This window comes from Denticeps clupeoides, chromosome 15 (assembly GCF_900700375.1).
Source record: "Denticeps clupeoides chromosome 15, fDenClu1.1, whole genome shotgun sequence".
In the NCBI taxonomy this organism is placed as follows: domain Eukaryota; kingdom Metazoa; phylum Chordata; class Actinopteri; order Clupeiformes; family Denticipitidae; genus Denticeps; species Denticeps clupeoides.
In genome coordinates, this window is record NC_041721.1 from 6889364 (window position 1) to 6913297 (window position 23934).

General features: G+C 43.7%; 1 protein-coding gene and 1 non-coding gene across 2 annotated transcripts; both read left to right on the forward strand.

Moving 5' to 3' along the window:
• Positions 1-305: 305 nt before the first annotated feature.
• Positions 306-21111, forward strand: st8sia1 (ST8 alpha-N-acetyl-neuraminide alpha-2,8-sialyltransferase 1). Its single transcript, XM_028955545.1, has 6 exons — positions 306-325; positions 7132-7659; positions 10538-10682; positions 13690-13799; positions 14382-14474; positions 17355-21111. The coding sequence occupies exons 2-6, from the start codon at positions 7481-7483 to the stop codon at positions 17815-17817; spliced, it is 990 nt and encodes a 329-aa protein (XP_028811378.1). The 5' UTR covers positions 306-325; positions 7132-7480; the 3' UTR covers positions 17818-21111.
• LOC114765459 (U6 spliceosomal RNA) lies at positions 8383-8487 on the forward strand. Its single transcript, XR_003742645.1, has one exon. It is a non-coding gene; the product is annotated as a U6 spliceosomal RNA (small nuclear RNA).
• Positions 21112-23934: the final 2823 nt, after the last annotated feature.

Sequence of the window (23934 nt, forward strand, 5' to 3'; positions counted from 1 at the left end):
TGGTTTGTCTTGACAGACATTCCCAGTATCTAAGAAAAGACAAAAAAAAGAGGGAGGGTGAGAGGCACAAACAAAGCTCAACATTCATGCTTGCATGTAATATTATCCACGTGTAACTTGAAGGATTGCAAATCCACCCCCTGCACAGCGCTGAAGCCAAAAAGAGGTTGGGTTGGACAGATCATTGGACGGATTCGGTAAACACTGTGGGTGTGAGTGAGAAATAAGGAAAACACCAGTAATGTCAGTTGTGCTTGGTGTCCTGGAAGGATGTAATCCAAGAACGGCAAGCCAGATCAGATCAAGCATCTTAGTTTCAAAACAGGTATGATGCAAACAGGTATGATGCAAACAAGTATGAGCAAACAATCCGGTATTAAGAGCAACTGTCATGCATGCGTAATATGAAAAAATAGGAAGCAGGTAAATGCAGTTTATGGTCCTTTGGATAAACAGACGTGGATAAGGGGGCATTGCTGTCCACATACAAATGTCGAGTTACAATTTGATTAGAACTGATTATAGCGTTTGTCCCATGCTGCAACCAGAACATTCCCACTAATCCCTCTAGTAGCCCTAAGTGAATGGAACAATGTTTCCCAATGCTGCTCTTGATGCCTTACCTACCACAAGACTCCACCTTAGCTTGTGGCAGGTTATGAATAATGTGGGGCAGGACTGGGAAATAGAGCTGGGAATCTTGACCTGAGCTTGACCCAACCCAACGGTCAGGAAACACAGATTTCAGGTCTATAGTACCCATTCTATAGTGTGATTTATTTATTTTTAATTTGTTTAGTGTTTCACATGTTTGTTTTATATTTGTTATATTAATTCGATTTGCAATATATTTCCTTTCCCTCGCAGTAGGGCTCATAGGACAGATTTTAAAAAGCTGTACTGGTCAGGTCGGGCGAAGTCGGATTCTGATTCCATATGTGTTCCCATATGTAAGGAAACCGAACCAAGATGAAAAGGATACAAGCTGTTGTTACTAACTCACCGACTGATTCTGACCAAAGCAACTGTACTAAGATGTGAAAGCACCTTTGATCCATATTAGCCAACAACAATCACTGGCCTACACTGCTCCAGTGTTGGAACAGAGCTGCGTTGCCACCTAGGGGTCAGTGATCTGAAGAAACCTTTGTTTTGACTGTAAAATGAAAAATCAAGGAGCCTAATAAACTTGACTTGACTTCTCTAGTCAGCAGTAGAAATGTCATCATAGTTACCGAGTTTAATGTATTTTTTTGTATTATGAAGCAAATATCTGAAATATTACCAGCCTGTAAAAACTTTGCTAAAGACCATTACTGGAACCAATAGCCCAGGTTTCTTGGCTTTGCTTGTGTTGTTTTATAAATGAGTGGGTTTTTTTTTTTTGGCTGTGATTTATAAAATTAAATAATGAAAAAAGATAAAATTACATCACATGAGCCCTGTTTTAGTTTTTGTTGTGGATGTTGCTTTAGAATATGATTGTTATTGCTGTTGTTTTTACAATTGTTGTTATTTTTTGGCTACAATGTTGAAAGCTGAAGCAAAAATTTAGGCTACAGACACTCAGCATTGAAAAAACGATGCTAATTATCTGGAACAGGTTTTCATCCTGGATGTCTCTGTACATTGCTGTAGTCATCTTTCTATGCTTTTCTATCCTGACTAGTCTCCCAGTTCCTGCAGCTGAAAAACATCCACACAGCATGATACTGCCACCACTATTCTTCACTGTAGGGAATTTATTGTCCTGGTGATGAGTAGTGATGCATCCAAACTTCCAAACTGGCATTTACACCAAAGACCACAGGGAAGATGTTTCTCATGATCTGAGATTATTTCAGGTGGCTTTTGGCAGGGTGGCAGGCTGCAATTTGCCTTTTACTAAGGAGTGGCTTCTGTTTGTCTGGTTGGTGGATTGTTGCAGGGATGGTTGCCCTCCTAGAAGGTTCTCCTCTATCCACTGAGGACCTTTGGAGCTCTTCGTCACCTACCTGACCTTCTCCCTTGAACACTTAGTTTATGTGGCCAACTAAAGAGTCCTGGTGGCTCTGAACTGCTTCAATTATGGATGACAAAGGCCACTGGGTCCTTCGAACCTTCCACAGATTTGTGTCCCGAGACAATCCTGTCTCTGAGGTATACAGATAATTCCATTGCCTTTATGCTTGGTTTGTGCTCTGACATGAACTGTCAACTGTGGGACCTTAAATATAGGGACCTTTCCAAATCATGGCCGATCAACAGTTTTTCCCACAGGTGGATTAAGCTGCAGAAACATTCCAGAAACATCTCAAGGATGATCAGGGTGAAACAGGAGGCTCCTGAGCTCAATTTAGAGTTTCATGACAAAGGCTGTGAACACTTATGCACATGTGCTTTCACAGGTCTTTATTTTTAATAATCTTGTTACCTTTTTTCATTTTATAATAAAATGATCTTCTAAAGTGAAGTGATTGTGATACACAGCAGTGTGTGGGGACAGTGCTTTGCTCAGTGGCAACTTGCCGGATCGGGAGTCGAACCGGCAACCTTCTGATTACATGGCCACTTTCTTAACTGCCAGGCCACCGCTTGGTGGGAGTGGTGTTGTCAAGTGGGTGATGTGTGTAGAATTCTGAGGGAGAAGTGCAACAAAATGCACAGTTTGCTAATAAGGAATTTTTGAACATTTTTACAGTTTTGGATACTTTTGACTTTTCCCCTTTTTTATTGTAATGTTTGAGTTGGTCCATACAATTCAAAATGTTATGGCCAACTGTGTTTAAAATGTTTTATACGGCGGTCACATAGTTTGTACATTATACTGGCTAAAAGTTGAATAGAAACAACAGGTGCTGAATATGATTTAGGACTAATTCTTTCTTACATCAAGTTATTGAAAGTACAAAGTAACTTTAACTCAAAGTAAATTTTAAATTAATTTTTTTTTTACCTTTACTGAAGTAGATTTTTAGATGAGTACTTTTGCTTGAGTAGAATTTAAGCAAATTAAAGATACTTTTACTTAATTACATTCTTTCAGTACTTTTTCCACCTCTGCTTATGCTACAGTGCATACTTTTTCTTACACACCTGAAAAACATGAAGTGCTGCGTCCAGTGTGGTGGACGTAGCAACAATCTCCCAACTGTATATGTGCCACCGCCCTGTTGCAACTGGATCGTGAACTTAGACATTAGCATCAGTACATTTGATGAAGGCATCTGTGACATTGGACTGATCTTATGGGTCTTTGATGTGTGAACCGTGTGCTCTGCTGCAGGGTTTCACAATCACTTCACTTTTCAGTTTCACTTTTTTGCTATATACATTTTCTGTTATATTTTGTTGTGTAGTTATATATATAGCTTCTCAATATTGTTTCACTGGATATCTGTATATAGAGATTTGATGGGGTGGTATTAGCCTAGTGGGTAACACACTCGCCTATGAACCAGAAGACCCAGGTTCAAATCCCACTTACTACCATTGTGTCCCTGAGCAAGACACTTAACCCTAAGTTGCTCCAGGGGGGGACTGTCCGTGTAACTACTGATTGTAAGTCGCTCTGGATAAGGGCGTCTGGTAAATGCTGTAAATGATGCTTTTGTCAAATTGAGATGTGTTTTTTAAACCACTGTTCCATGTTAATTATAATATAATTATAATTATAATATATAAGTAACAAATATTTGACATAATGTGTTAGGAATTCCTTTTAAATAAAAATGAGCATTATTCTGATAAGCTTGTTTATGCAAAAGAAAATTTGAGGAGCATTTGGGAACCGTAATTCACTCTACAGCCATGTCTTACCCAGGGTGTCAACAATCCATGTTGATTTCTGCAACTAAATGTGTTGTCTGTATGTCTGTGTACAAACCTAACTTGGCTCCGTTACCCAGATGTTGATGGAGGACACACAGAATTTGACTTCATTGTCTTTGATACAGTACAATGTCAGAAAATATACCAGCAACAAAGTCTGATGGTGTAGGCGCATTTCACTAGTTTACTATCATCTTTGTGGGCGTGGGGCGCATTAGCGGCTGGCAGAACTCGTGGTCGGAAGGCCTGGAAGTCATTGTGTAAAGTGAAGTGAATGTCACATGTGATACACAGCAGCACAGCACACGGTGCACACAGTGAAATTTGTCCTCTGCATTTATCCCATCACCCTGAGTGGGCAGTGGGCAGCCATGACAGGCGCCCGGGGAGCAGTGTGTGGGGACGGTGCTTTGCTCAGTGGCACCTCAGTGGCACCTTGGCGGATCGGGAATCGAACCAGCAACCTTCTGTTTATGGGGCCGCTTCCTTAACCACTAGGCCACCACTGCCCCACGGGGTAGTGGGGTTGGACACAATGTCAGAGGCTGGGCTGGAATCGTGGACGGAAGAATGGGTCAGTATCATTGATGGTAAACGTATGACAAGAGGGCGATCCAAACAGGCAAGGTCGGGACGAAGAAGGTCGTCTCGAGGCTTACAACAAACATGAGAAGTGTGGCTACCTGTTCTCGTTCTCCCCCTTCTATACTGTGCACTTCCTTGGGTGTGGTGTCCTCCCGGGGTGACTTCAGTACACCTCTGCGCCCCCTGAATTCCTCATACGAATATTATTAATTATCAACTATCATACCAACTAACGTACCAACTCATACCAACCAACCATCAACTATCATATCATACCTATCATGACCTGGATATTTGTGAAATCACTAAAGCACCAGTCTGACACTCATTCACGCATATCTTCTACCAGTATGTACATGCAAGGAAAGAAGGGGTCAAAGGAAGGTGGCAGTGAGAGTAATATCATTTGTTATAAAGCTAAAGTGAAGTGATTGTCATTGTGATACACAGCAGCAGAGCACATGGTGCACGCAATGAAATGTGTCCTCTGCTTTTAACCATCACCCTCGGTGAGCAGTGGGCAGTCATGACAGGCGCCCGGGGAGCAGTGTGTGGGGACGGTGCTTTGCTCAGCAGCACCTCAGTGGCACATTGGCGGATTGGGATTCAATCCGGCAACCTTCTGATTACGGGGGCCGCTTTCTTTACCGCTAGGCCACCACTGCCCCAATATTATATTCCAATAGGTAGCAAAGATTACACATTATGTGAATAAAAAAATTACACTGAAATTGAACTAAGCTTGAATACCGATAAAGACTATGAACATTTCTGTACACCTCGTTGTCAGAAATGAACAGATGATGTGCCTGCTTAGCTTCAAGCTCCAGTCCTTCATTCAAGGACTTCATTCCAAAGGAACTCTGATGTTGGGAAGGAGGCTAGATGCTAATTTGTGGCAGCAAGAATGCATTACCATACAGTTACATTCTACAGCATATGAAGTCATTTTTTATTTAAATTTTTTTTCAGCGGTTAACAGAGCTTGAAGCTAAAGGGACACATCATCTGTTCATTTATGGTGAAAAAGCCTTCGTCAAATTCTGCTCTATTTTGTACTTTGTAGTCCATTGTGTAATGGTTGTCTGGAAGATTGTATACATTTGGCGGCAACTTGTGTTGTTTGAAAGCAAAATTCCCTTTTGTGTTAAATGTTTAGGCTCTGTCATGTGTCATTTTGTCCTGAATGTTTCTGCCTGTGTGTTCACCGATTAACAGATCTGAACACGTGGAGCTTGACTGCAGCATCAAAGCATAAAAATAACTGCAAACTTACAGCAGCCATGAAAATAAATAATAATCACAGCCCTGCGCCACCACTAGAGGGAGCCAGAAGAAGGTCTCCCACAGAACCAAGGCTCAAATACAGGTGACAACAATAATTCTGTATTTAATAAAAGTATATTTACTTTTAGGCCAAAGGTTTAGACACACCTTCTCATTTAATGTGTTTTCTTTATTTTCATGACCATTTACGTCGGTAGACTCTCACTGAAGGCATCAAAACTATGAATGAACACATGTGGAGTTATGTACTTAATAAAAAGTGGAGACCTGACCTCCACAGTCACCAGACCTGAAACCAATCGAGATGGTTTGGGGTGAGCTGGACCACAAAGTGAAGGCAAAGGGGCCAACAAGTGCTAAACACCTCTGGGAACTCCTTCAAGACTGTTGGAAAAGCATTTCAGGTGACGACCTCTTGAAGCTCATCGAGAGAATGCCAAGAGTGTGCAAAGCAGTAATCAGAGCAAAGAAACTAGAATATAAAACATGTTTTCAGTTATTTCACCTTTTTTTGGTTAAGTACATAACTCCACATGTGTTCATTCATAGTTTTGATGTCTTCAGTGAGAATCTACCAACGTAAATGGTCATGAAAATAAAGAAAACACATTGAATGAGAAGGTGTCCAAACTTTTGGCCTGTACTTTACATGAAAGAATGAAAAGAAAGAAAGTGAAGTGATTGTCACATGTGATACACAGCAGCACAGCACACGGTGCACACAGTGAAATTTGTCCTCTGCATTTAACCCATCACCCTTGGTGAACAGTGGGCAGCCATGACATGCGCCCAGGGAACAGTGAGTGGGGACGGTGCTTTGCTCAGTGGCACCTCAGTGGCACCTTGACAGATTGGGATTCGAACCGGCAACCTTCTGATTATGGGGCCACTTCCTTAACCGCTAGGCCATAACTGGGGTAATGTTTCCTGAATTGGTCCATGAGACTGTGCGCAAGTATTTTAAAGGAATAGAATGGAGTATTTAACATAAGCGACGTGCATAGTGCTAGATGTTTAGTAATAATATTCTTTATTATTGTCACTCAGGGTGACAATAATAAATTGCCCGAGCAGAGACTTTTGGAGGGGCGCAAACTTATAAAACGTGCACATGGAAAAACATTTCTAAACCCTGCCGCCAACTTTATGCTGAATTGCGGTAGCCTGATGGAGCCGAAACATCGAATCCACTCATGCACATCTGCAACCTCGCGGTTTCCTTCTTTCCTTCCTTCCTTCCTTCCTGCGCGCATTTTATCCTCGGTCTCAATCTCGCCAGACCTGAGAAGAAGCACCACGTGTGCGTGTTCGCGGTGAAGCTGGTTGTGGAGGATATTTCGTAAAAACCCGGGTCGTCCAGCAGGGGGCGTCACGTCGCCGAGACGCGGGGACAGCGCGGGAGCGGACGAGTGAAACGGCGCTTTGTTTCTCTTCGGGTAAAAAAAAAAGGAAGAAAAAAGAAAAGAGGAGGAAAAGAGGAGAAACCCCCGGCGCGTCGCTCCCCCACCGCACGACCCCGAGGCAGAGAGTCCGGAGGAGGGACCGCGCTGCGCGATGCGACGCCGCAGCCACGTGAAGACGCAGCGGATAACGGAGCGCCGCGACCCGCTCTGGGGATGAGCGCCGCCGCGACGGCCGCGGGATCCCGCCAATCACCACGCCGGTGACCGGACGACCGCGCAGCCAGCCCCGAACCGAGATCGGAGGCGCAGAGATGCCGGCGACGCCCGACGCGCGCCGGTGACCGTCCCCTCCCCGCCGTCCGCTGGCTGGATCCGTGCCTCCCCGCAGCGGGACGATGTTGGTGCGCTGCGCCCGGAGCAGGTTGTCGGTGTGGGCCGCGCTGGGCGTGCTGGTGCTCTGCTGGCTCTACATCTTCCCCGTCTACCGGCTGCCCAGCGACAAGGAGATCGTGGACGAGGTCCTGCGGCAGGGAGCGGCGTGGAGCAAGAACCTGACGGGGATCGGCTTGTACAGGTACGTCACGGCCGCCGCGACGCCGTGCGTAAACGCTCGCCACGGTGCGCCCGGTATTATCAGCCATAATCGTACTAATCATAACCTGCTTATCGATCTAATAATAAAACAACAGGAAGATAAACGTGTTTTTTTTTTCATATATATATATATATATATATATATATGAGATTTGGATTTGAATAAAAATAATGAAATTGTAGATTAGCCGTGGGCCCGTTTTCTGTACCGGGCCGGCTGTGGCGCAGTGTCCGGTACGCGCCGTAAATCTCGGCGTCCCCGCGGGAGAGGCTGGGTGGCACCCGGTCCGAAACCAGATCCCGGCCGGCCATTCGGGCCTGTGGGTGATTGGCCATGTACATGATTAGGGGCTCTGGGGCTTTTTTTTTTTTCCGCTGCTTGAGGAATCAGAATCAGAACAATTACGCAATAAACAGTACAATGCACAACAAAGAAATACATATTACAATTAGTGACAATAAACAGAGTAGAGAGAAGACAACACATACATACACTAATGTGTGGAAGTGATGAGATCAGACCATCAGTAGTATTAATGGTCATTATTATTATTAATAATTAATAATAATAATGGGAGAGCCGGTTCCTCTGTTGTAGTGCTGCTTGGTTCTAGTGAGTAGATGTCTGTGGCCTTTGCTAAAGGGGAGGAGCTTAAAAAAGACTACATCCAGGTCGCGAAGGATATAACATTTCCATACGGCATACGGCTACGGCTGCACATATACTAAAATTGGATCGATACAGAGAAGATTAGCATGGCCCCTGCGAAAGTATGACACGCAAATCCGTGAAGCGTTCCATATTTTGTGGTGGTAGTAGCCTAGTGGGTAACACACTCGCCTGTGAACCAGAAGACCCGGGTTCAAATCCCGCTTACTACCATTGTGTCCCTGAGCAAGACACTTAACCCTAAATTGCTCCAGGGAGACTGTCTCCTGTAACTACTGATTGTAAGTTGCTCTGGATAAGGGCGTCTGATAAATGCTGTAAATGTATGTAAATGTATATAGTATTACTTGACAACGCCTGATCACATGAATAATAATAATAAGGCAATGCAGACTTCTGGCTGGAAATGACGGTTTCAGCGTATCAGTGTGTGTTTCTGTGATGGTCTTCATTTATAATATGAAATTTATAATGAAGACTCAGCTTCCCTCTTGGTTGCAGTCCTTTATCAGCACAATCAAAGAACCGTGGTGCCTTAATTTTTTTCCCAATTGAAATGCATAACATATGATTTACTGTAGATTAATGGTTATAGCGTGGGAATGTAATTGGCCGTTCTCAGGGGCTCCCTTTTATGTCCCTGTACATTTATATTTACAGCATTTATCAGACGCCTTTATCCAGTAGTTACAGGGACAGTCCCCCCTGGAGACACTCAGTGTCTTGCTCAGGGACACAATGGTAGTAAGTGGGATTTGAACCTGGGTCTTCTGGTTCATAGGCGAGTGTGTTACCCACTAGGCTACTACCACCTGTACATTTCAGATTATAACGGTATAAAATCATCCATATAATCTTTTTTTTTTTCCCAGTGCAGTCTGTACTGTCTCCTGGGGTGTGGTGAAGGGATGCCTCACCCACCTTCTACTTACATGCCCAACACATTACGAGTTAGGGTTATGAGTCCGCTTCCTTACCCACTAGGCCGCCACTGGCCCTTTAAGGTGAGACGCCCGTTGTAAAGACTGTGTGGAGTGTAATGAAATTAGAAGTAACGTGCACCGCGTGCTGCACGGCGGGCGGATTCTTGGTGAAGGTGTGACAATGACTGGTGACGTGAATGTTGCTCCCCTCTGTCCTGCGTACGTAGCCACCCTTTACCTCAAAAGCCACACATCGCTGAGTGTTTGCATGGCCAGTCTCGCATTCACGTGATTTGTTGAGATGTCAGGTGAGTCAGGCAGTGCCCCTGGTTAGTGTAGTTTTTATTCTGTGATTTATGCAGATCACTTTGACAATGACACTTGACTCTCAAGTGGCAGAGGGGCAATCTGTACTTTGTCCAGATGTTGATTATACAGAAGGGGCCCCGTAATCAGAAGGTCCCGAGCCACCAAGGTGCCACCGAGCACAGCACCGTCCCCACACACTGCTCCCCGGGCACCTGTCATGGCTGCCCACTGCTCACCAAGGGTGATGGTCAAAAGCAGAGGACACATTTCGTTGTGTCACCGTGTCACAATACAGTAGTAAAGAGAAATCAGAAAATCCACGAAGCTCCACCATCAGTGTAACACCCTGTTACAGACGCATTCTTTAGGGAGTGTTATTAGTGTAATTTAGGTGGAAGGGAATTCCAGAGGGAAGGACCGGTGTCCCGCAGGACTATAAATCACTCCTGCTGTTGTCAACAGTGAGATTGAAAGTGCAGTAGGCTTCTGCAGAAATGACAGTAGTTGCAGATTTATTGCCATATGCAAACATTTTGCGTCCAGGATTTTATCTCTTCAATGTGTGTGGCGGTCACAACGGAGTCTTCCATTTGGTCTGTAGTTTTAAGATCTTCAGCAGATATTCTAGTTGCTGTGGACTTTGAACAGAATGATATCTGGATGGACCATCATGGAAAATAATACTTTTTTAGACTGAGGGCACTAAGCATAGACTGAACAGACGTTAAGCATGTTCAATAGTGTAAATTCATCCTCAGAATTTATATTAATAGACTACCACTCGGTTCTTTCTTGTTCTTATCTGAAAATGTGACCTAAATGTCCAACCATTCAAAAAAAAATTTAGGTTTTGCAGAATGTTCTTTTATTACAATGATGCACTGAATTACAAAGTGTAAATCGGCATATACTTTCCTCTCTAATGGGGGTCGATTTCCCTTCATGTCTTTCAACAGGAACCTGATCACAAAATGCTGTGATCCAAAGCGGATGTTTGCTGTTACCAAGGAGAATTCACCAATGGGCAAGGTGCTGTGGTATGATGGCGAGTTCTACCACTCTCACACAGTCAACAACGAAACATACCCTCTGTTTGTGCAGGTAGGCAGCGTGTTTCTTCCATCTGTCTGTGCACGTATCCCTGACAAAACTGCACTTTTAATGAAGCGTTATGAAATGTACAGAGTACAGCTCCAGCATTCTGAGCCTGGAAATTATTCATCACTTTTATTTCCTTTTCTGCATCACAGCAAGATAAAATCAATGTGCAATGAATTAAGATTTTAAAAATGTTTGGTGATTTGGGTTAGATGTTTTCTCCTGCGTTCAGAGGACACAGCGACTGAACTAGTTTGAGACAAACTGCTGCCTTTTGATTTCCACATTTTCTAATGATAATTGAGATTCCAAATGCATTCCCTGAATTTTATGGTCTAAGATGGACAGTCCAGGAATGCACTCTGCATTTCCTCTTCTCACTGCATGCCCTGACAGTAATGATGAATACATTGGTCACATGTGCAACCAAATATCTGTCTTCAGTGGTAACAATAGGGGAGATAAATGTGGAAACTATCTACCAAACCATCTAAAATTTTGAATGGAGCACCACGAACAGCTCAAAGAAGGTTTATGAATTATAGGAAATTCTGATAAATTGGTATTTTATATACTAGTCTAGTGGAAGTTCATTCTACCTCATAGCAGCCAAGACAGAGAAGAATTTAGATGATTCCTTTCCTAGTACTTTGAGAGATGGCACTTAGAGGCAAACCAGCCAGAATTGAGTTATAGTAGTCTAGTTGGAGGATAACTAGAGATTGGACAAGTATCTGTGTAGCCTTGTTAAAAGTGGATAAATCCTTGAACAGAAGGAATCAACATGAGAGACATGAGACGAGGGAATTGGAGAAGGAATTGTCCATGGTTACCCCAAGTTGCTGGCAGTGATAGAATATTGGAGAATTGTCCGGGGAGATTTTAAGGGGTGAATAGCAGTTCAGTTTGCTGGAGTTAAGTTACAGATGATGTGCTGCCATCCAGGATGTTATGTCAGATGGGCAAGCAGAGATCTTGGTGGACACATGTACATCTGATGACTTCAAAGATAAGAAGAGTTGAGTGTCATCTGTACATCAGTGGTAGGATAATCCCCACATCAAGAGATTTGGTGTAAAGGAAGAATAGGAGAGGGCCAAGTACTGAGCCCTGAGGGACACCAGTAGGGAGCTTGTAAGGAGCAGATGTCCATCTCCATGTCACCTGATAAGATTTGTCCTCCAGATAAGAAGCCATGTCTAATATTAAAGTTCCTAAGGATGGTCAGGAGAGTCTTGTAGTTGAGTGTGTCAAATGCTGTTCCAGGAAGATTAGTACTGATTACAATTTTGCTAATCTAGCAGCATGTATTTTTCCTGCAACAGCCAGAAGACTCGTCTCTGTGGAGTGAGCATTTTTAAAACCAGACTCATTTGGCTCTTGAAGATTGTTCTGGGTAAGGCAGGAATAAAGCTGGTTGAAGATGGTACATTCTAGGATTTTTCAGGCTGGTATCTTTAAAGGTTGAGAGGTTAATGTATTGAAATGTAACATCTGGATGCAAGGACGTTTTATTTACTTAATTCAGTCATATTTACTTAATTCAGTCAAGTGCTTTCAGGTTACCATTCGATAAAATAACCAGACCCCACCTATGAATACAATCATTTCACCTCCGTTTCACCTCCTTAGTATCCATTTTTGCATCTCTCTTACGATAATGAAAATGCATCATCGACAGTAGCCAAGATTTGAAAATCAAATTAACATTTCATTTAAAAATTAACATTTAACAAACTAAATTTACATTTTCCCACTTTTACCAATCACCTAAACAAATAGACCTGCGAGATTACTAGTGACTGAATGAGTGACTGGGTGGTCTGTGCTGATAGATAAGGGCGGATCCATATGACATTATTGCGGGATGGTGATTGGATGGGTGATGTGAACAGAGTGTTATATCACTCAGCATTCTGTAATGCAGAGTGGACTAAATGATGGAAACACACTTTGTACTACATGTTGTTGCTTTGGATCCTGTATTTCAGAACCCATGAGAGCATGACCTGAAGTTTGATGATTTCCAGGGCATAGACACTCTCACACAGACACACCAACACACACTTGCTTTAGATGCATCCTTTAATGCCCCTTTCCATTCTTCTGTGCATCTTTCACATGCAAACTCATCAGCGCTTGGCACCAAAAATAACCTGACAGCATGGGCCCGTCCTGATCATCCCATGCCTGGCATGGTGCCTGCACTTCACCTCCTCTGCAGCAGGAGCATTGGAGAAGGCAGGCGAGCGTATGGCAAAGCTGCAGTGTCCGGTCTGGCCTGCACTGTGTCTTTCTCCTTACGGCAAGAGAGCTGTGCAGCAGACCAGATCTCAGCTCCCGCCCGAGGATGGTCGAATGGCTCTGAAGGGTTTATCTGTATAAAGCTCTGTCTTTCCACTTGTTCTCCTGCCCTATCACATTCATGATCTCCCGCCTTCTTTCCCCCGCTCTGTCCATTGTTCTTCTGGTTTAGGCCTTTTCATGGCTGAGTGGAGAGTGGGGCGGTGTTGGTGGTTCAAGGGTTGCTGTCCCTCTGGAGTAAGGAGAATGGTTGTTTCTGCAGAAGCAATGCCAAAAAAAAAACTACGCAACTGTGTGTGTGTGAGTGTGTGTTTGTGTTCAGGTTGGAACATAAATGTTGGTGAGACCAGCGGATGTGATTAAGTGCATCTGCGTCGGGGGGCAGGAGGTGTTCGTGCCCGGCTTCTGTTGGGCCTTATGAATATGGAGACGGGTCAGATTAGATTTTCCATGTGGATGTTAAGTCCAGAGGCCCTTTGGGGACAGGGAGACAGCTGGCTTACAGCATGGCACCGCATTCATTTCCTGTATGTCCATTCAGCTGCACACTGCACATTATTAGCATTTCCTTCTTTTACCGATAATGTCATCCCTGTCAAAATGGGACAGTTGTTACTAAAATGTTCCGTGCAAGCACCATTACTAGTAAACGTTTGATGTTGTGTATGTGTGTGTCTTCAATGTGCGGCTCCTTTTCTGTTGCTAGGAGACTCCTCTGCAGCTGCCCCTGAAAAAATGCTCAGTTGTGGGTAATGGAGGCGTCTTGAAAAACAGCGGCTGTGGCAGGGACATTGACCAGGCGGACTTTGTCATGCGGTAAGACGGGGTTTCCACTATTCTGCTGCTAAAGGCCCCTATTGGCCATTTCAGATGGAATACAGGGTTTTCAATATGTATTAATATGTTTAATATGTGTTTATAGGGCAAAATAATTTCTTTCGGCATAAAAAACTGTAACTCAGCTACTTGAAAATAATACAGTTGCAGGTTTTGTTGCTGCCCTTCAGTGGTTATATTACAAAAAAATTATTAAGTTAAGATAGGATGAAAGAAATATTTTTCTTGAATTATTGAAGCAAAGCATAACTAACTTCATGCAATCTTAAATATTCAGTCCTTATATCAGTTATGAACTTTTATCAGTATTTATGCACACTGTAATATTAGAGTTACTGGTAGTGTTTTACAAAGAAGCCGTGCATATTCACCCTTTAAATAAAGGTCTAGTACTGTTTACCATGGATTATGAGAAGTTAACAAACTCGTGTGGTTATGAAGGCTTTGTGAAAAAAGCAAGCAAACAATGGTTCCAAATATCCTAGCACAGTGTTCATTTCAGTGTTTTCTCTTCTGTGTCTTGTCTACGTGTGTATGTGCATGTACATTTGTGTCTCCTAGGTGTAATCTACCTCCTCTGTCCAAAGAATACACTGAAGATGTAGGCTCCAGAACCAACCTGGTCACAGCAAATCCCAGCATCATTGAAAAAAGGTACAAACCTACAAAATTGAATCACTTAACAAAACCTCACACATGCAAATCTTAGAGACATTTCACCTGACCATCAAGACAACTCTGCTCCTACATTTTTGGGGTGGGAGATGCATTTAACAAAGACCTCAGTTTTGTCTGCTCACGACGTCGCCAACCGCCTCCCTGTCGCTAGATTATCCGCTTGCTCTCTCCTTTGTTTCATCCACCCTCTCTGTTGCCGACCAACGGCCCTGCAGCCCACGCAGTCCTGCTCCTGCGCCATTGGTTTCACGCTCTGACAGTGTGAGCCCGCCGTTACCAGGCACAGCGGGACGGGTACCCGTACCGACCGTCCTCACTCAAACACATCGGCAGTGTCTGCAGCGGCAACAGAGCACGCGGCTTACTGGCCGTGGCCCGGACTGGGCAACTCGATTCGTCGAATGACACGACCCGGTCTGCCGTTACGTAACCACCTTCCTTGAGCGGCTTCGGGTGATCTTCTAAGAAGATCTCTGGGAAAGAACAACAGACCTACAGCTAAAGCAGGGCAACACGGAGTGTCATGGACTACGCCATTGAATGTCACATGGTGGCCAACAATACTCACGGTGATGACGTTGCCCTCCCTGTCATCTTCTACCACAGTAAAATACGAGATGGTGAACCGCGACTGGAGCGGAACACTGGACAGCATCATTACGCTGGCAACGTCTACTGGTCGCCGACAGAGAGAGCGCTGGCAGGAGCGCCAGCAGCAGGACCCCAAGGAACCCCGGTACAGTGGGACCTCAGACCCTAAGACCCCAGGGCCTGCTACTACCCTTGCCCCGCCTGGCCAACCATCCTGACCATTGGGGATCGGTTCACCAAGGCTGCCCGCTTTGTCGCTCTCCCCATCCTTCAGCCCAAACTGCGAACCAAGTGCTCTGGGAGACAGTAGCCCCAACCGACCTCCTATCGGAGAGGGGTCCCCATTTCCTTGCCCCCGTTCTGACGGTCCTTCAGGACCTCCACCAGCTTCACAGCACCTGGGCCCTCATCCATCGAGCCCTCAATCGCACGGCGGAACCCATGAGGTGGCAGGCGCACCCTGATGAGTCTGGGTCTCTGAAGAAGAAGCTCTGGCCTGCTCTGCTCGGCAACACGCTTGTCAGCCCTGTATATCACAGATCCCACCTCCGAAGGGCCCTCACAAGCCGCCCTCCCCCTTGTCCTCCTTGTGTAGTGGACAGCTCTCTCACTTACACCGTCCATTGCTCATCGACATCCGTCACAGATTCAGATATACCCATAGGAAGGTGTTCACACCGTTCACACACTCTTCTTATAAAACATACAAAACTTAAAAAGGCTTAACCTTTTGACAGAAAATGCTCCTGAGTAAGTGGTGGACAGGGCTTTGTGAACCAGGAGTCGCATTTGACCCTCACTGAAGCCTTCAGATGTTATCATAAATTTCATTTTAGGGTGCTAGTGGGTAAAACACTCACCTATAAACCAGACAACCACAAAGGCACAGGTTTAAACCACTACTATTGTGTCCCTGAGGACCCTGAGTGTCTCCAGGGGGACTGTCCCTGTAACTACTGAGTGTATGTCGCTCTGGATAAGGGCATCCTGTAAATATAAATGTACATCAAATTCAGCTCCAAATTCCAGGAGCTCCATTCCATGGAGAATCTTCATTCTTGTTCTGCTTACAGCCAGCAATTCCAGCTTCAATGCAGAATACTTGCCAATCTTTAGAGTGAGTTTGGGAAGAAATTTATGATCTGGACATAAATCTGTGTCTGAGGTTTTCAGACCACAATTTCGTGTTCATTCAGGTGAGAGTTTTTATAGTTTTGTTCACTGCAGATAAACAAAATTGTTGTAGCTGTTTGAGGAGGATATGCCTAGACAGCAGTGGTGGCATATTCTGAAGGTGCCACTGAGGTGCCACTGAGCAAAGCACCGTCCCGACTCACTGCTCCCCGGGCGCCTGTCATGGCTGCCCACTGCTCACTCAGGGTGATTGGTTAAATGCAGAGGACAAATTTCACTGTGTGCACTGTGTGCTGTGCTGCTGTGTATCACAAGTGACAAAAAAAAAAAGCAGCCTACAGTACTGAAGAATGCCTCTTGTGAATGTATGTGTCATGTAGAGACACAAACTTCATCCACTTTGGGATAAACATTGGGACCTGATTATCAGTGCAAGAAAAATCCCATTGATCCATTCTTTTAGTATGTTAGCAGTTTTCAATATCAAATGGGTTGTTGTTTGCATTGTTAAAGTGGAATACAAAACGTTCAAATATCTGTTGCTTAAAATGCAATTTGCTGAGAATATCTTAAAATTGACACAAGATGACACATTGCTTTCCAGGATTACGCAAGATTATACAACTTGAGCTGTGACTTGTTAAATCAGGATTCTCTGACTCGTCCCTAAAATTTACATCAGCAGGTTCAAGAAGATTGACTATAAAATCTTTTCATTCCGCTTCCTCAGTAACTGTCACTTTCTAATGTTATTAGAATATGAATTTTTACGACGTATTTGAAAATGTATTGCTCAGTAATGTTTTACGTGGTTGGTGTTACAGTTGTTCTCAGCACAATATTTAATATTGCTGACATTTGTCTCCTATGACTCAGTTTTGGTGCACTCGGTACACTGTGATAGAGGGAGAACCAAGGGGCTGAGATCTGTGACCCATGTGAATATTTTTAGAAAGCAGAATTGTGGCAGGAAATAGCCGAGACAGAAGAATTACCCCATCGGTGCAGTTTTAATGGCCACAGCCTGCAGCTTAGTGTGCTGCTCCACTTGTGTGTTTGGATGGTTTGGAAGGTCCCAATAATTGAATTCAATGCCTGTTGCAACTCACACAATTATTCTTCTTGTTTCAGGTTCCAGAGCTTGCTGTGGTCGCGTAAGGCGTTCGTGGAGAGCATGAAAGCTTACGGTTCGAGCTACGTGTACATGCCGGCCTTCTCGATGAAACCAGGCACCGACCCGTCGCTTAGGGCCTACCACGCCCTGGCTGACTTCTCCTCCAATCAAACTGTGCTGTTTGCCAACCCCGACTTCCTGAAGAGCGTGGGCAAGTTCTGGAAGGCGCACGGGGTGCACGCCAAGCGCCTGTCCACGGGCCTCTTCCTTGTCAGTCTGGCGCTGGGCCTGTGCGAGGAGGTGACAGCCTACGGTTTCTGGCCCTTTTCAGTGGGCCTAGACGAGCAGCCGGTCAGCCACCACTACTACGACAACGTCCTGCCCTTCTCGGGCTTCCATGCTATGCCCGAGGAGTTCCTGCGGCTCTGGCACCTGCATAAGAGCGGGACCCTGCGCCTGCGCATAGGCCGCTGTCCCTAGCAGCGTCTACTGTACTTGTACGTGGTCAGACTTTCAGGCACTGGGCCAAAAGCTCCCTCCATTTTGTCTCCTGGCCTCCCTCCTACATTCCCCCGGCGGTGGCCGGCGTTAGCATGAGAATGCGTCCCCCCCATCCGCAGCTCACTCAACAGCCTTCCATCTGCTTCTTCAGCCCCGTCTCACCCGAGCTGACCAGGAACTGCTGTTCAAGCACAGATGAGGAGACATCACCCCCACCCCTTTGCCCCCCGGCCCCTTTCCTCTTCCTTTGTCCTTCCTCCCATTCACGGCAGCTTTCAATTTAGTGTGAGAGTGGGCTGGTTACTGTCACAGTGTGAGATTTGGGCTTTGTTCGTGCACTGCTGTAGCCCGACCTCACGACCTCATGGCCCCATACGCCAGAAGACAAGAGGGACCAAACTGGGAGCTCTGTAGTAAATGAAGACGTTTTTTGAATGGATTGACTTTTTCTGGATTGATTGTCCCCTCAGCCATATAGATGCCCAGGCAACAATTCGATCCAGTTGAAGAGGGAGAGAAATTCTACTGTAACTTGAATTTGTCAAAAATGATTCAGCAGTTTCTTTTCCCACCTGCATTTTCACTTGTTAAAAAAGGGAAGAAAGGAACTGTGATCAAAATCATTGTTGTCATATCGTTCGTATCTTTCCATCCAGTAAGGTTCCATGGAATTTTTTGCTTGCGATGACTTTAATTGAACACACAGCGTTATGGTACAGTATCTCGGACCAAGTCTTTAGGTCAGTCGATTTGTGTTGACATCTCTGAACTGTACATTTGCCTTGCCTGCTAACCGTTTTTTGTCTTACATTAGTGCTCTGAATTAATGAGCAGATCGTTGGGTTCATTTAGCAAGTTGTTCCCATGAAATTAGAATAAAATTGGAGTATGTATATTCAACCTAATTTTAAACAATCATAGCATTTCCATTTGGGGATGTGTTTCCATGTGTAAATGTAACACATTCCCAGTAATGCAAAAACATTGCATATGCTCATTCCCAGAAACATTCCACAAAATATTGTGAATATTGTTTTTTATTTATTTGGAAATAGAGGATTTTGTCCTAGCATGAAAAGATAGCTGAAAGTTGTGGCTTGGTGTGTTCATGCAGGAGGCATAGTTTTCAGTGGAGTTTGCTTCAATGCACGTTAGTCTTAATTTGCACCTAAGCTCCTCTATAAAGATTTTAAATGGTTGCAGCTAGGTGGTGGCAGACTGGCATGGTGATGAGATTTGTTAAATTTGCCCAGGTGCTGGACGCTTGCTTGCATATTTATTTATTTTTTGCCTTTTAATAGCATTCAAGGGAAAAAACTTTGTGGTAGGTGCATTATGGTAATTGTTTTGTGAATTTCATATTGGGCATGCAAAAGTGAGTATGCACAATATAAAATCTACTGAATACAGTGACACTGAAAACCAATAGCCTTCACAGCTGAAATGTGAGGTTTGTGTATTTATTTATGGCTATTTATTTCCAGGTGAACATTGCTGATACTTATATCGACACTCAAAAACGTATCATATCCATAACCTTCTCAATGCAAATTGTAAATTTAAAATGTAAATTTAATATTCAGTTGTTCTCTGCATTATGTAATTGTTGCTAGTGCTAAGAGGTGCCAGCGTTTCCTTTTTGTGTGAGTTATGTCAAGATTTTTTAAAATCTTTTTTGGAAGCCTGAATTTATGGTGAATTTAAGTGACATGGAGGAGATTGCTACCATAAATCAGGCTGAAGACATCAAAATGTAAGAATCTGAATAATAATGTTTGTTTGGCAGCTGTGGTACCATGAACCGCTGGCATTAAGTTTTTTTGGTCTTTGACTTGGTACAAAAAGGTATGGTACAAAGTCTCACCCCAAACAGTGACCTCATGAATCTGTACCATTTTAAGTACGAAGTAGACCACAAGTTACCATCCCCCTGAATATCCATCGCTCAACTCCTTCTTCATTAAAACTGCTTAGTCCAGCCAAGGGAGGAAAAAAAAAAAACAAGCCCACAAAAATTCCTTTGGCCTTTAGGTCTACATAAATCCATTATTTGCCCATCCCTGATATAATCCCATAAGGTTGAGTGCCTTTTCAATGAAGAACAAAAAAAAATGGAAAGTTTTTTCAGGAATGACAGAGGACTGCTTCCCTTTAAGTATGTGATTTTTATATATGATTATTAACCAGAACTGTTTCATTTGTATAAATCAGGAAGGAATAGGAGAGATCAAACTTTGACTACTGAAACACAGGAGACTGACTTATTCAGCTTGAAATGACAGTTCTGTTAGTGCTGACAGTTGTGCACCTTCTCTTCTTAACTGCTGTTGTGTGTGAGTGGGACGTGGTTTTGTTTTTAGTGAAGTGTGCACGTCTGTGATCCTTCACTTTGGCCTCATCTACACCTGGTCAGCTCATGCGACTGGAGCATCAGGATTGTATCAGCATAGCGGCAAGCCAAGTAAGGAAAAAAAAAACTATACCTGAGACACATTCAGAACCAAAACCGAATCCTGGCACGACCCACTCTTCTCCCCGTGTATTATCGCTCTCGTGTTATGAACTCATCTGCGTACGATTATTACCCACACATGTAAATGTGTGGCCAAAATCAGGAAAACAATCCAGATACAAGTCCAATCAAAAATGACCATATGTGAACTATGTCTTTGTTTTATTAAAACTGAAAATATATTTTTCAAGTTTGAAGCCCACTTGTTAAACCAGAGGTATACTTGCTTTTAGCTACAAATGCATTTGCCGCAAGAAGTGAAAACCATTCAAATGTTGAATACAATATTCAACGGGCAGTGTTTAGCCAATTGGAAGATGTGACGAGGATAGAAAAGAAAACTTGTAATTAACTTGAGTCAGGAATGAAATGATTGTGTGTTGTTCTGCTTGCCAGTAATAGCAACTGATGTAATACACGGGCGATGGCACGAACAACAACCTTGGAAATGTGGCGCGTAAGTTCGAAAGCAAGTATATTGCTGGTCTTTTCTACAGCTAGTCCTGTGTGAGTTTTTAACATACACCCCCCCCAGAGAATGCAGGAATACAGTCTTACTTTAGTGTGCTCTTCTTGTGAATATGAAGCTGTTTATGAAAGCTTAGTTGCTTAGTGATTTCTATGTTGAACTGTGAATTAGGATGTGAATTTGTGTGCCATGCCTGATGACTTTTTTTGGAGAATAGATAAATGTGATCTTTTGCCTTGCACTGTAAAAAAGTTTTTTTTTCTTTTAAATATAAAAGTGTTTCTTGTAAGTACTCCACCTGCAGTTCACTTTTTGCTCAGGGTGCTGAGTAGGAGTATGTTGGCTTGAGCATGATGTATGGAAAAACACAACTATAAGACAGTATCTTCATGTACCTCTTGTATTGTGCAGAAGAAAAAAAATAGAATTTCACAACAAAATGAAATACATTCAGATGACATGAAGTCACTGGCATTAAAATAAATGAAAATACATCATTAAATTGAATTTAATTGGTAATTTTGTTTAATCGGTCATTTATTCTTTTACAACAGAACTGTTTTGAACTGGCACTGAGCACTGCTAAGCATGGGGCTTGTTCAATAATGTAATGCATCCACAGGATTTACACAAACGTCTAGAAAGAGCTGTTACTTCTCGCAAAGAATCATCTTTGAGACCATTTTTAGAAACATGGGATGAGCCAGTTTGACTCAGCGGTTCGAATCCCGATCCGCCAAGGTGCCACTGAGCAAAGCACCTGTCATGGCTGCCCACTGCTCACCAAGGGTGATGGTTAAAAGCAGAGGAGACATTTTGTTGTGTCACCATGTGCTGTGCTGCAGTGTTTCACAATGACAGTGACAATCAATTCACTTACTTACCTATTTATGTAAATCCTAAGACCCCTGCTCATCGCAGAGATAAAAAGCAACAACTCGTATTTGCAGAAGGTTGTGAACTGCATATTAAGCAATAATGATATCTCAAATTGCTGAGCCAAAAAAAACATAATGACTGCACTCATGCATGTATTGTGAGATTATTTCAGAGGAAATCAGAGCATCTTAAAGAGAAGTTAATGTGTCTCTTTAATATAAACAGCTACGTGTAGAAGGCACCTTAAATACCTGGAGTTATTTCAGCCGAATGGCCAAATGGTGAAGGGGAAAGGGTATTGTGATGTAATTTTTTGTTATATTTCTGAGTGTCCAAATAGTGGTCACTGGTCTTGATGTTGCATTCACTTCAAAACACTTCCTACAGCTAGTCCAATATGAGGTTTTTTACAGTGATATACAGTGATTTATGTTTAGTCATGAATTGGGAAGTGAAGTTGAGTGCCATGTCTGATGACAATTAGTTGTTTGCTCATCATGGTAAGTTGAACGGGAAGAGGTATTATGAGGTGTTTATTTATTTATTATTTTGGTGGAAATTAATATTTCTGTGTGTCTTAATAGGGTTGACTATTAGCTGATGAAGTGGCCTGCTTCCTGCTCCATTCATTTTTAATGCTCCATCAGAACACAACCACATATTCTCCCAGGAGGGTACTGAGTGCCTCTGGGTTATTTTCGTGATCAAAGGCATAATTTGTTCATCTCACTGAGGCCAAGGCAACGAGTTGGAGTGACCAACTGGAACGGGAAGACTCAAAGAGACTGAGGTCAGGCTCTAAATTGAGCTGCAGACAAGATCCTCTTTCATCCAGCAGCAACACAGAAGGCTCTGTTCTGCTGTGCATCCTTATAAACTGGCTGATAAGAGACAACTGCATCATGTTGTGCAGTCCATTTCACTTACATTTACATTTCGTTTATCAGACGCCCTTATCCAGAGTGACTTACACTTACACAGAGTGGAGCAACTTAAGTGTCTGGCTCAGGGACACAATGGTTCATAGGCGAGTGTGTTATCCACTAGGCTACTACCACCCCATTTCATTCACAGGACAGAAATGTCACAATTAATTCCCCACATGTGAGACGGTGACGGTAATGCTAATGATCTGATAATAACCAGAGAGGCCGCTCTGGCAGTGGTTGTCCCCTGGTAGTATTTCTTTTTTAATCTCTCCCTCTCGGTAGAATCCTGCCTCTCACGGCGAAGCGCTTGGCCACAAAGCCCTCGGTTTAATTTCTCCCAGTTGTGGGTGCAGTAAAGAACAAGGGTTTATAAGCAAGACTCTTGACTGATCTGTCTGCAGACATTCATGGCTGGAGGAAGTGCTCCATGTGAATGTAAACACTTTCCGGGCATTTTTGGAGTGTGGTGAGTTTTGAAAAGTGAGGAGTTCCAGGCAGGGCTCTGGTCAGACTCTTCCAAACTTAGGGAAAACAGAGTTTGTACCACGAACACGTTCATTGAGAATTATATCCTGTATTATATATTTGAGTGTCAGAGCTGAGGGATGACAACATGAGGCACAAATGCATGACATCCATGCGTGCCTATAATACAAATAAAAAGGCAATCTCAGTCGGGTCAGCAGAAAATGGAATACAAAAAATCAGTCGGTACATCCTTAAAATTTGAATCAAATTTTAGCACCCCTAGAAATTGTGTCCCAACAGGAGTAGAGAGCTTAGACAGGGCATCGGAGCGCCACAGACCCCAATTTCTTGTAGGGTGACAGGGGAGTGAAGGGTGGAGAGAGACTTCAGAAATATAGAAAATAGATGAAGAGAGAGAAGAGAGAATCATCCAGCGCTAGACATGGCAACCCAGCTGTTATTGTTATGATCAGAGCGACTTGCAATCAGTAGTTACAGGGACAGTCCCCCTGGAGACACTCGAGGTTAAGTGTCTTCCTCAGGGTTAGGATAGTAATGGTCATAAGTGGGGTTTGAACCGGGGTCTTCTGCTTCACAGGTGAGTGTGTTTCCAACTAGGCTACCACAAACTCCTCAACTGTTAGAACGGAGGAAAGTTGGACCAGGTCAAATGTTTGACAAAAATCAAAAACAGGGGCAGTGGTGGCCTAGCAGGTAAGGAAGTGGACCCTTAATCAGTAGGTTGTGGGATCAAATTCCGAACCGCCAATGTGCCACTGAGGGGCCCCCACACACTGCTCCCTGGGCGCCTGTCATGGCTGCTCACCAAGGGTGATGGT

What these genes read in the sequence shown, in the direction of transcription:
- st8sia1 (XM_028955545.1), top strand. Translation starts at nt 7,481, where the DNA reads ATGTTGGTGCGCTGCGCCCGGAGCAGGTTGTCGGTGTGGGCCGCGCTG. An exon ending in CAGGCGGACTTTGTCATGCG is followed by an intron (nt 13,800 to 14,381) that starts GTAAGACGGGGT and finishes TGTGTCTCCTAG; the next exon opens with GTGTAATCTACCTCCTCTGT. An exon ending in CCCAGCATCATTGAAAAAAG is followed by an intron (nt 14,475 to 17,354) that starts GTACAAACCTAC and finishes TTCTTGTTTCAG; the next exon opens with GTTCCAGAGCTTGCTGTGGT.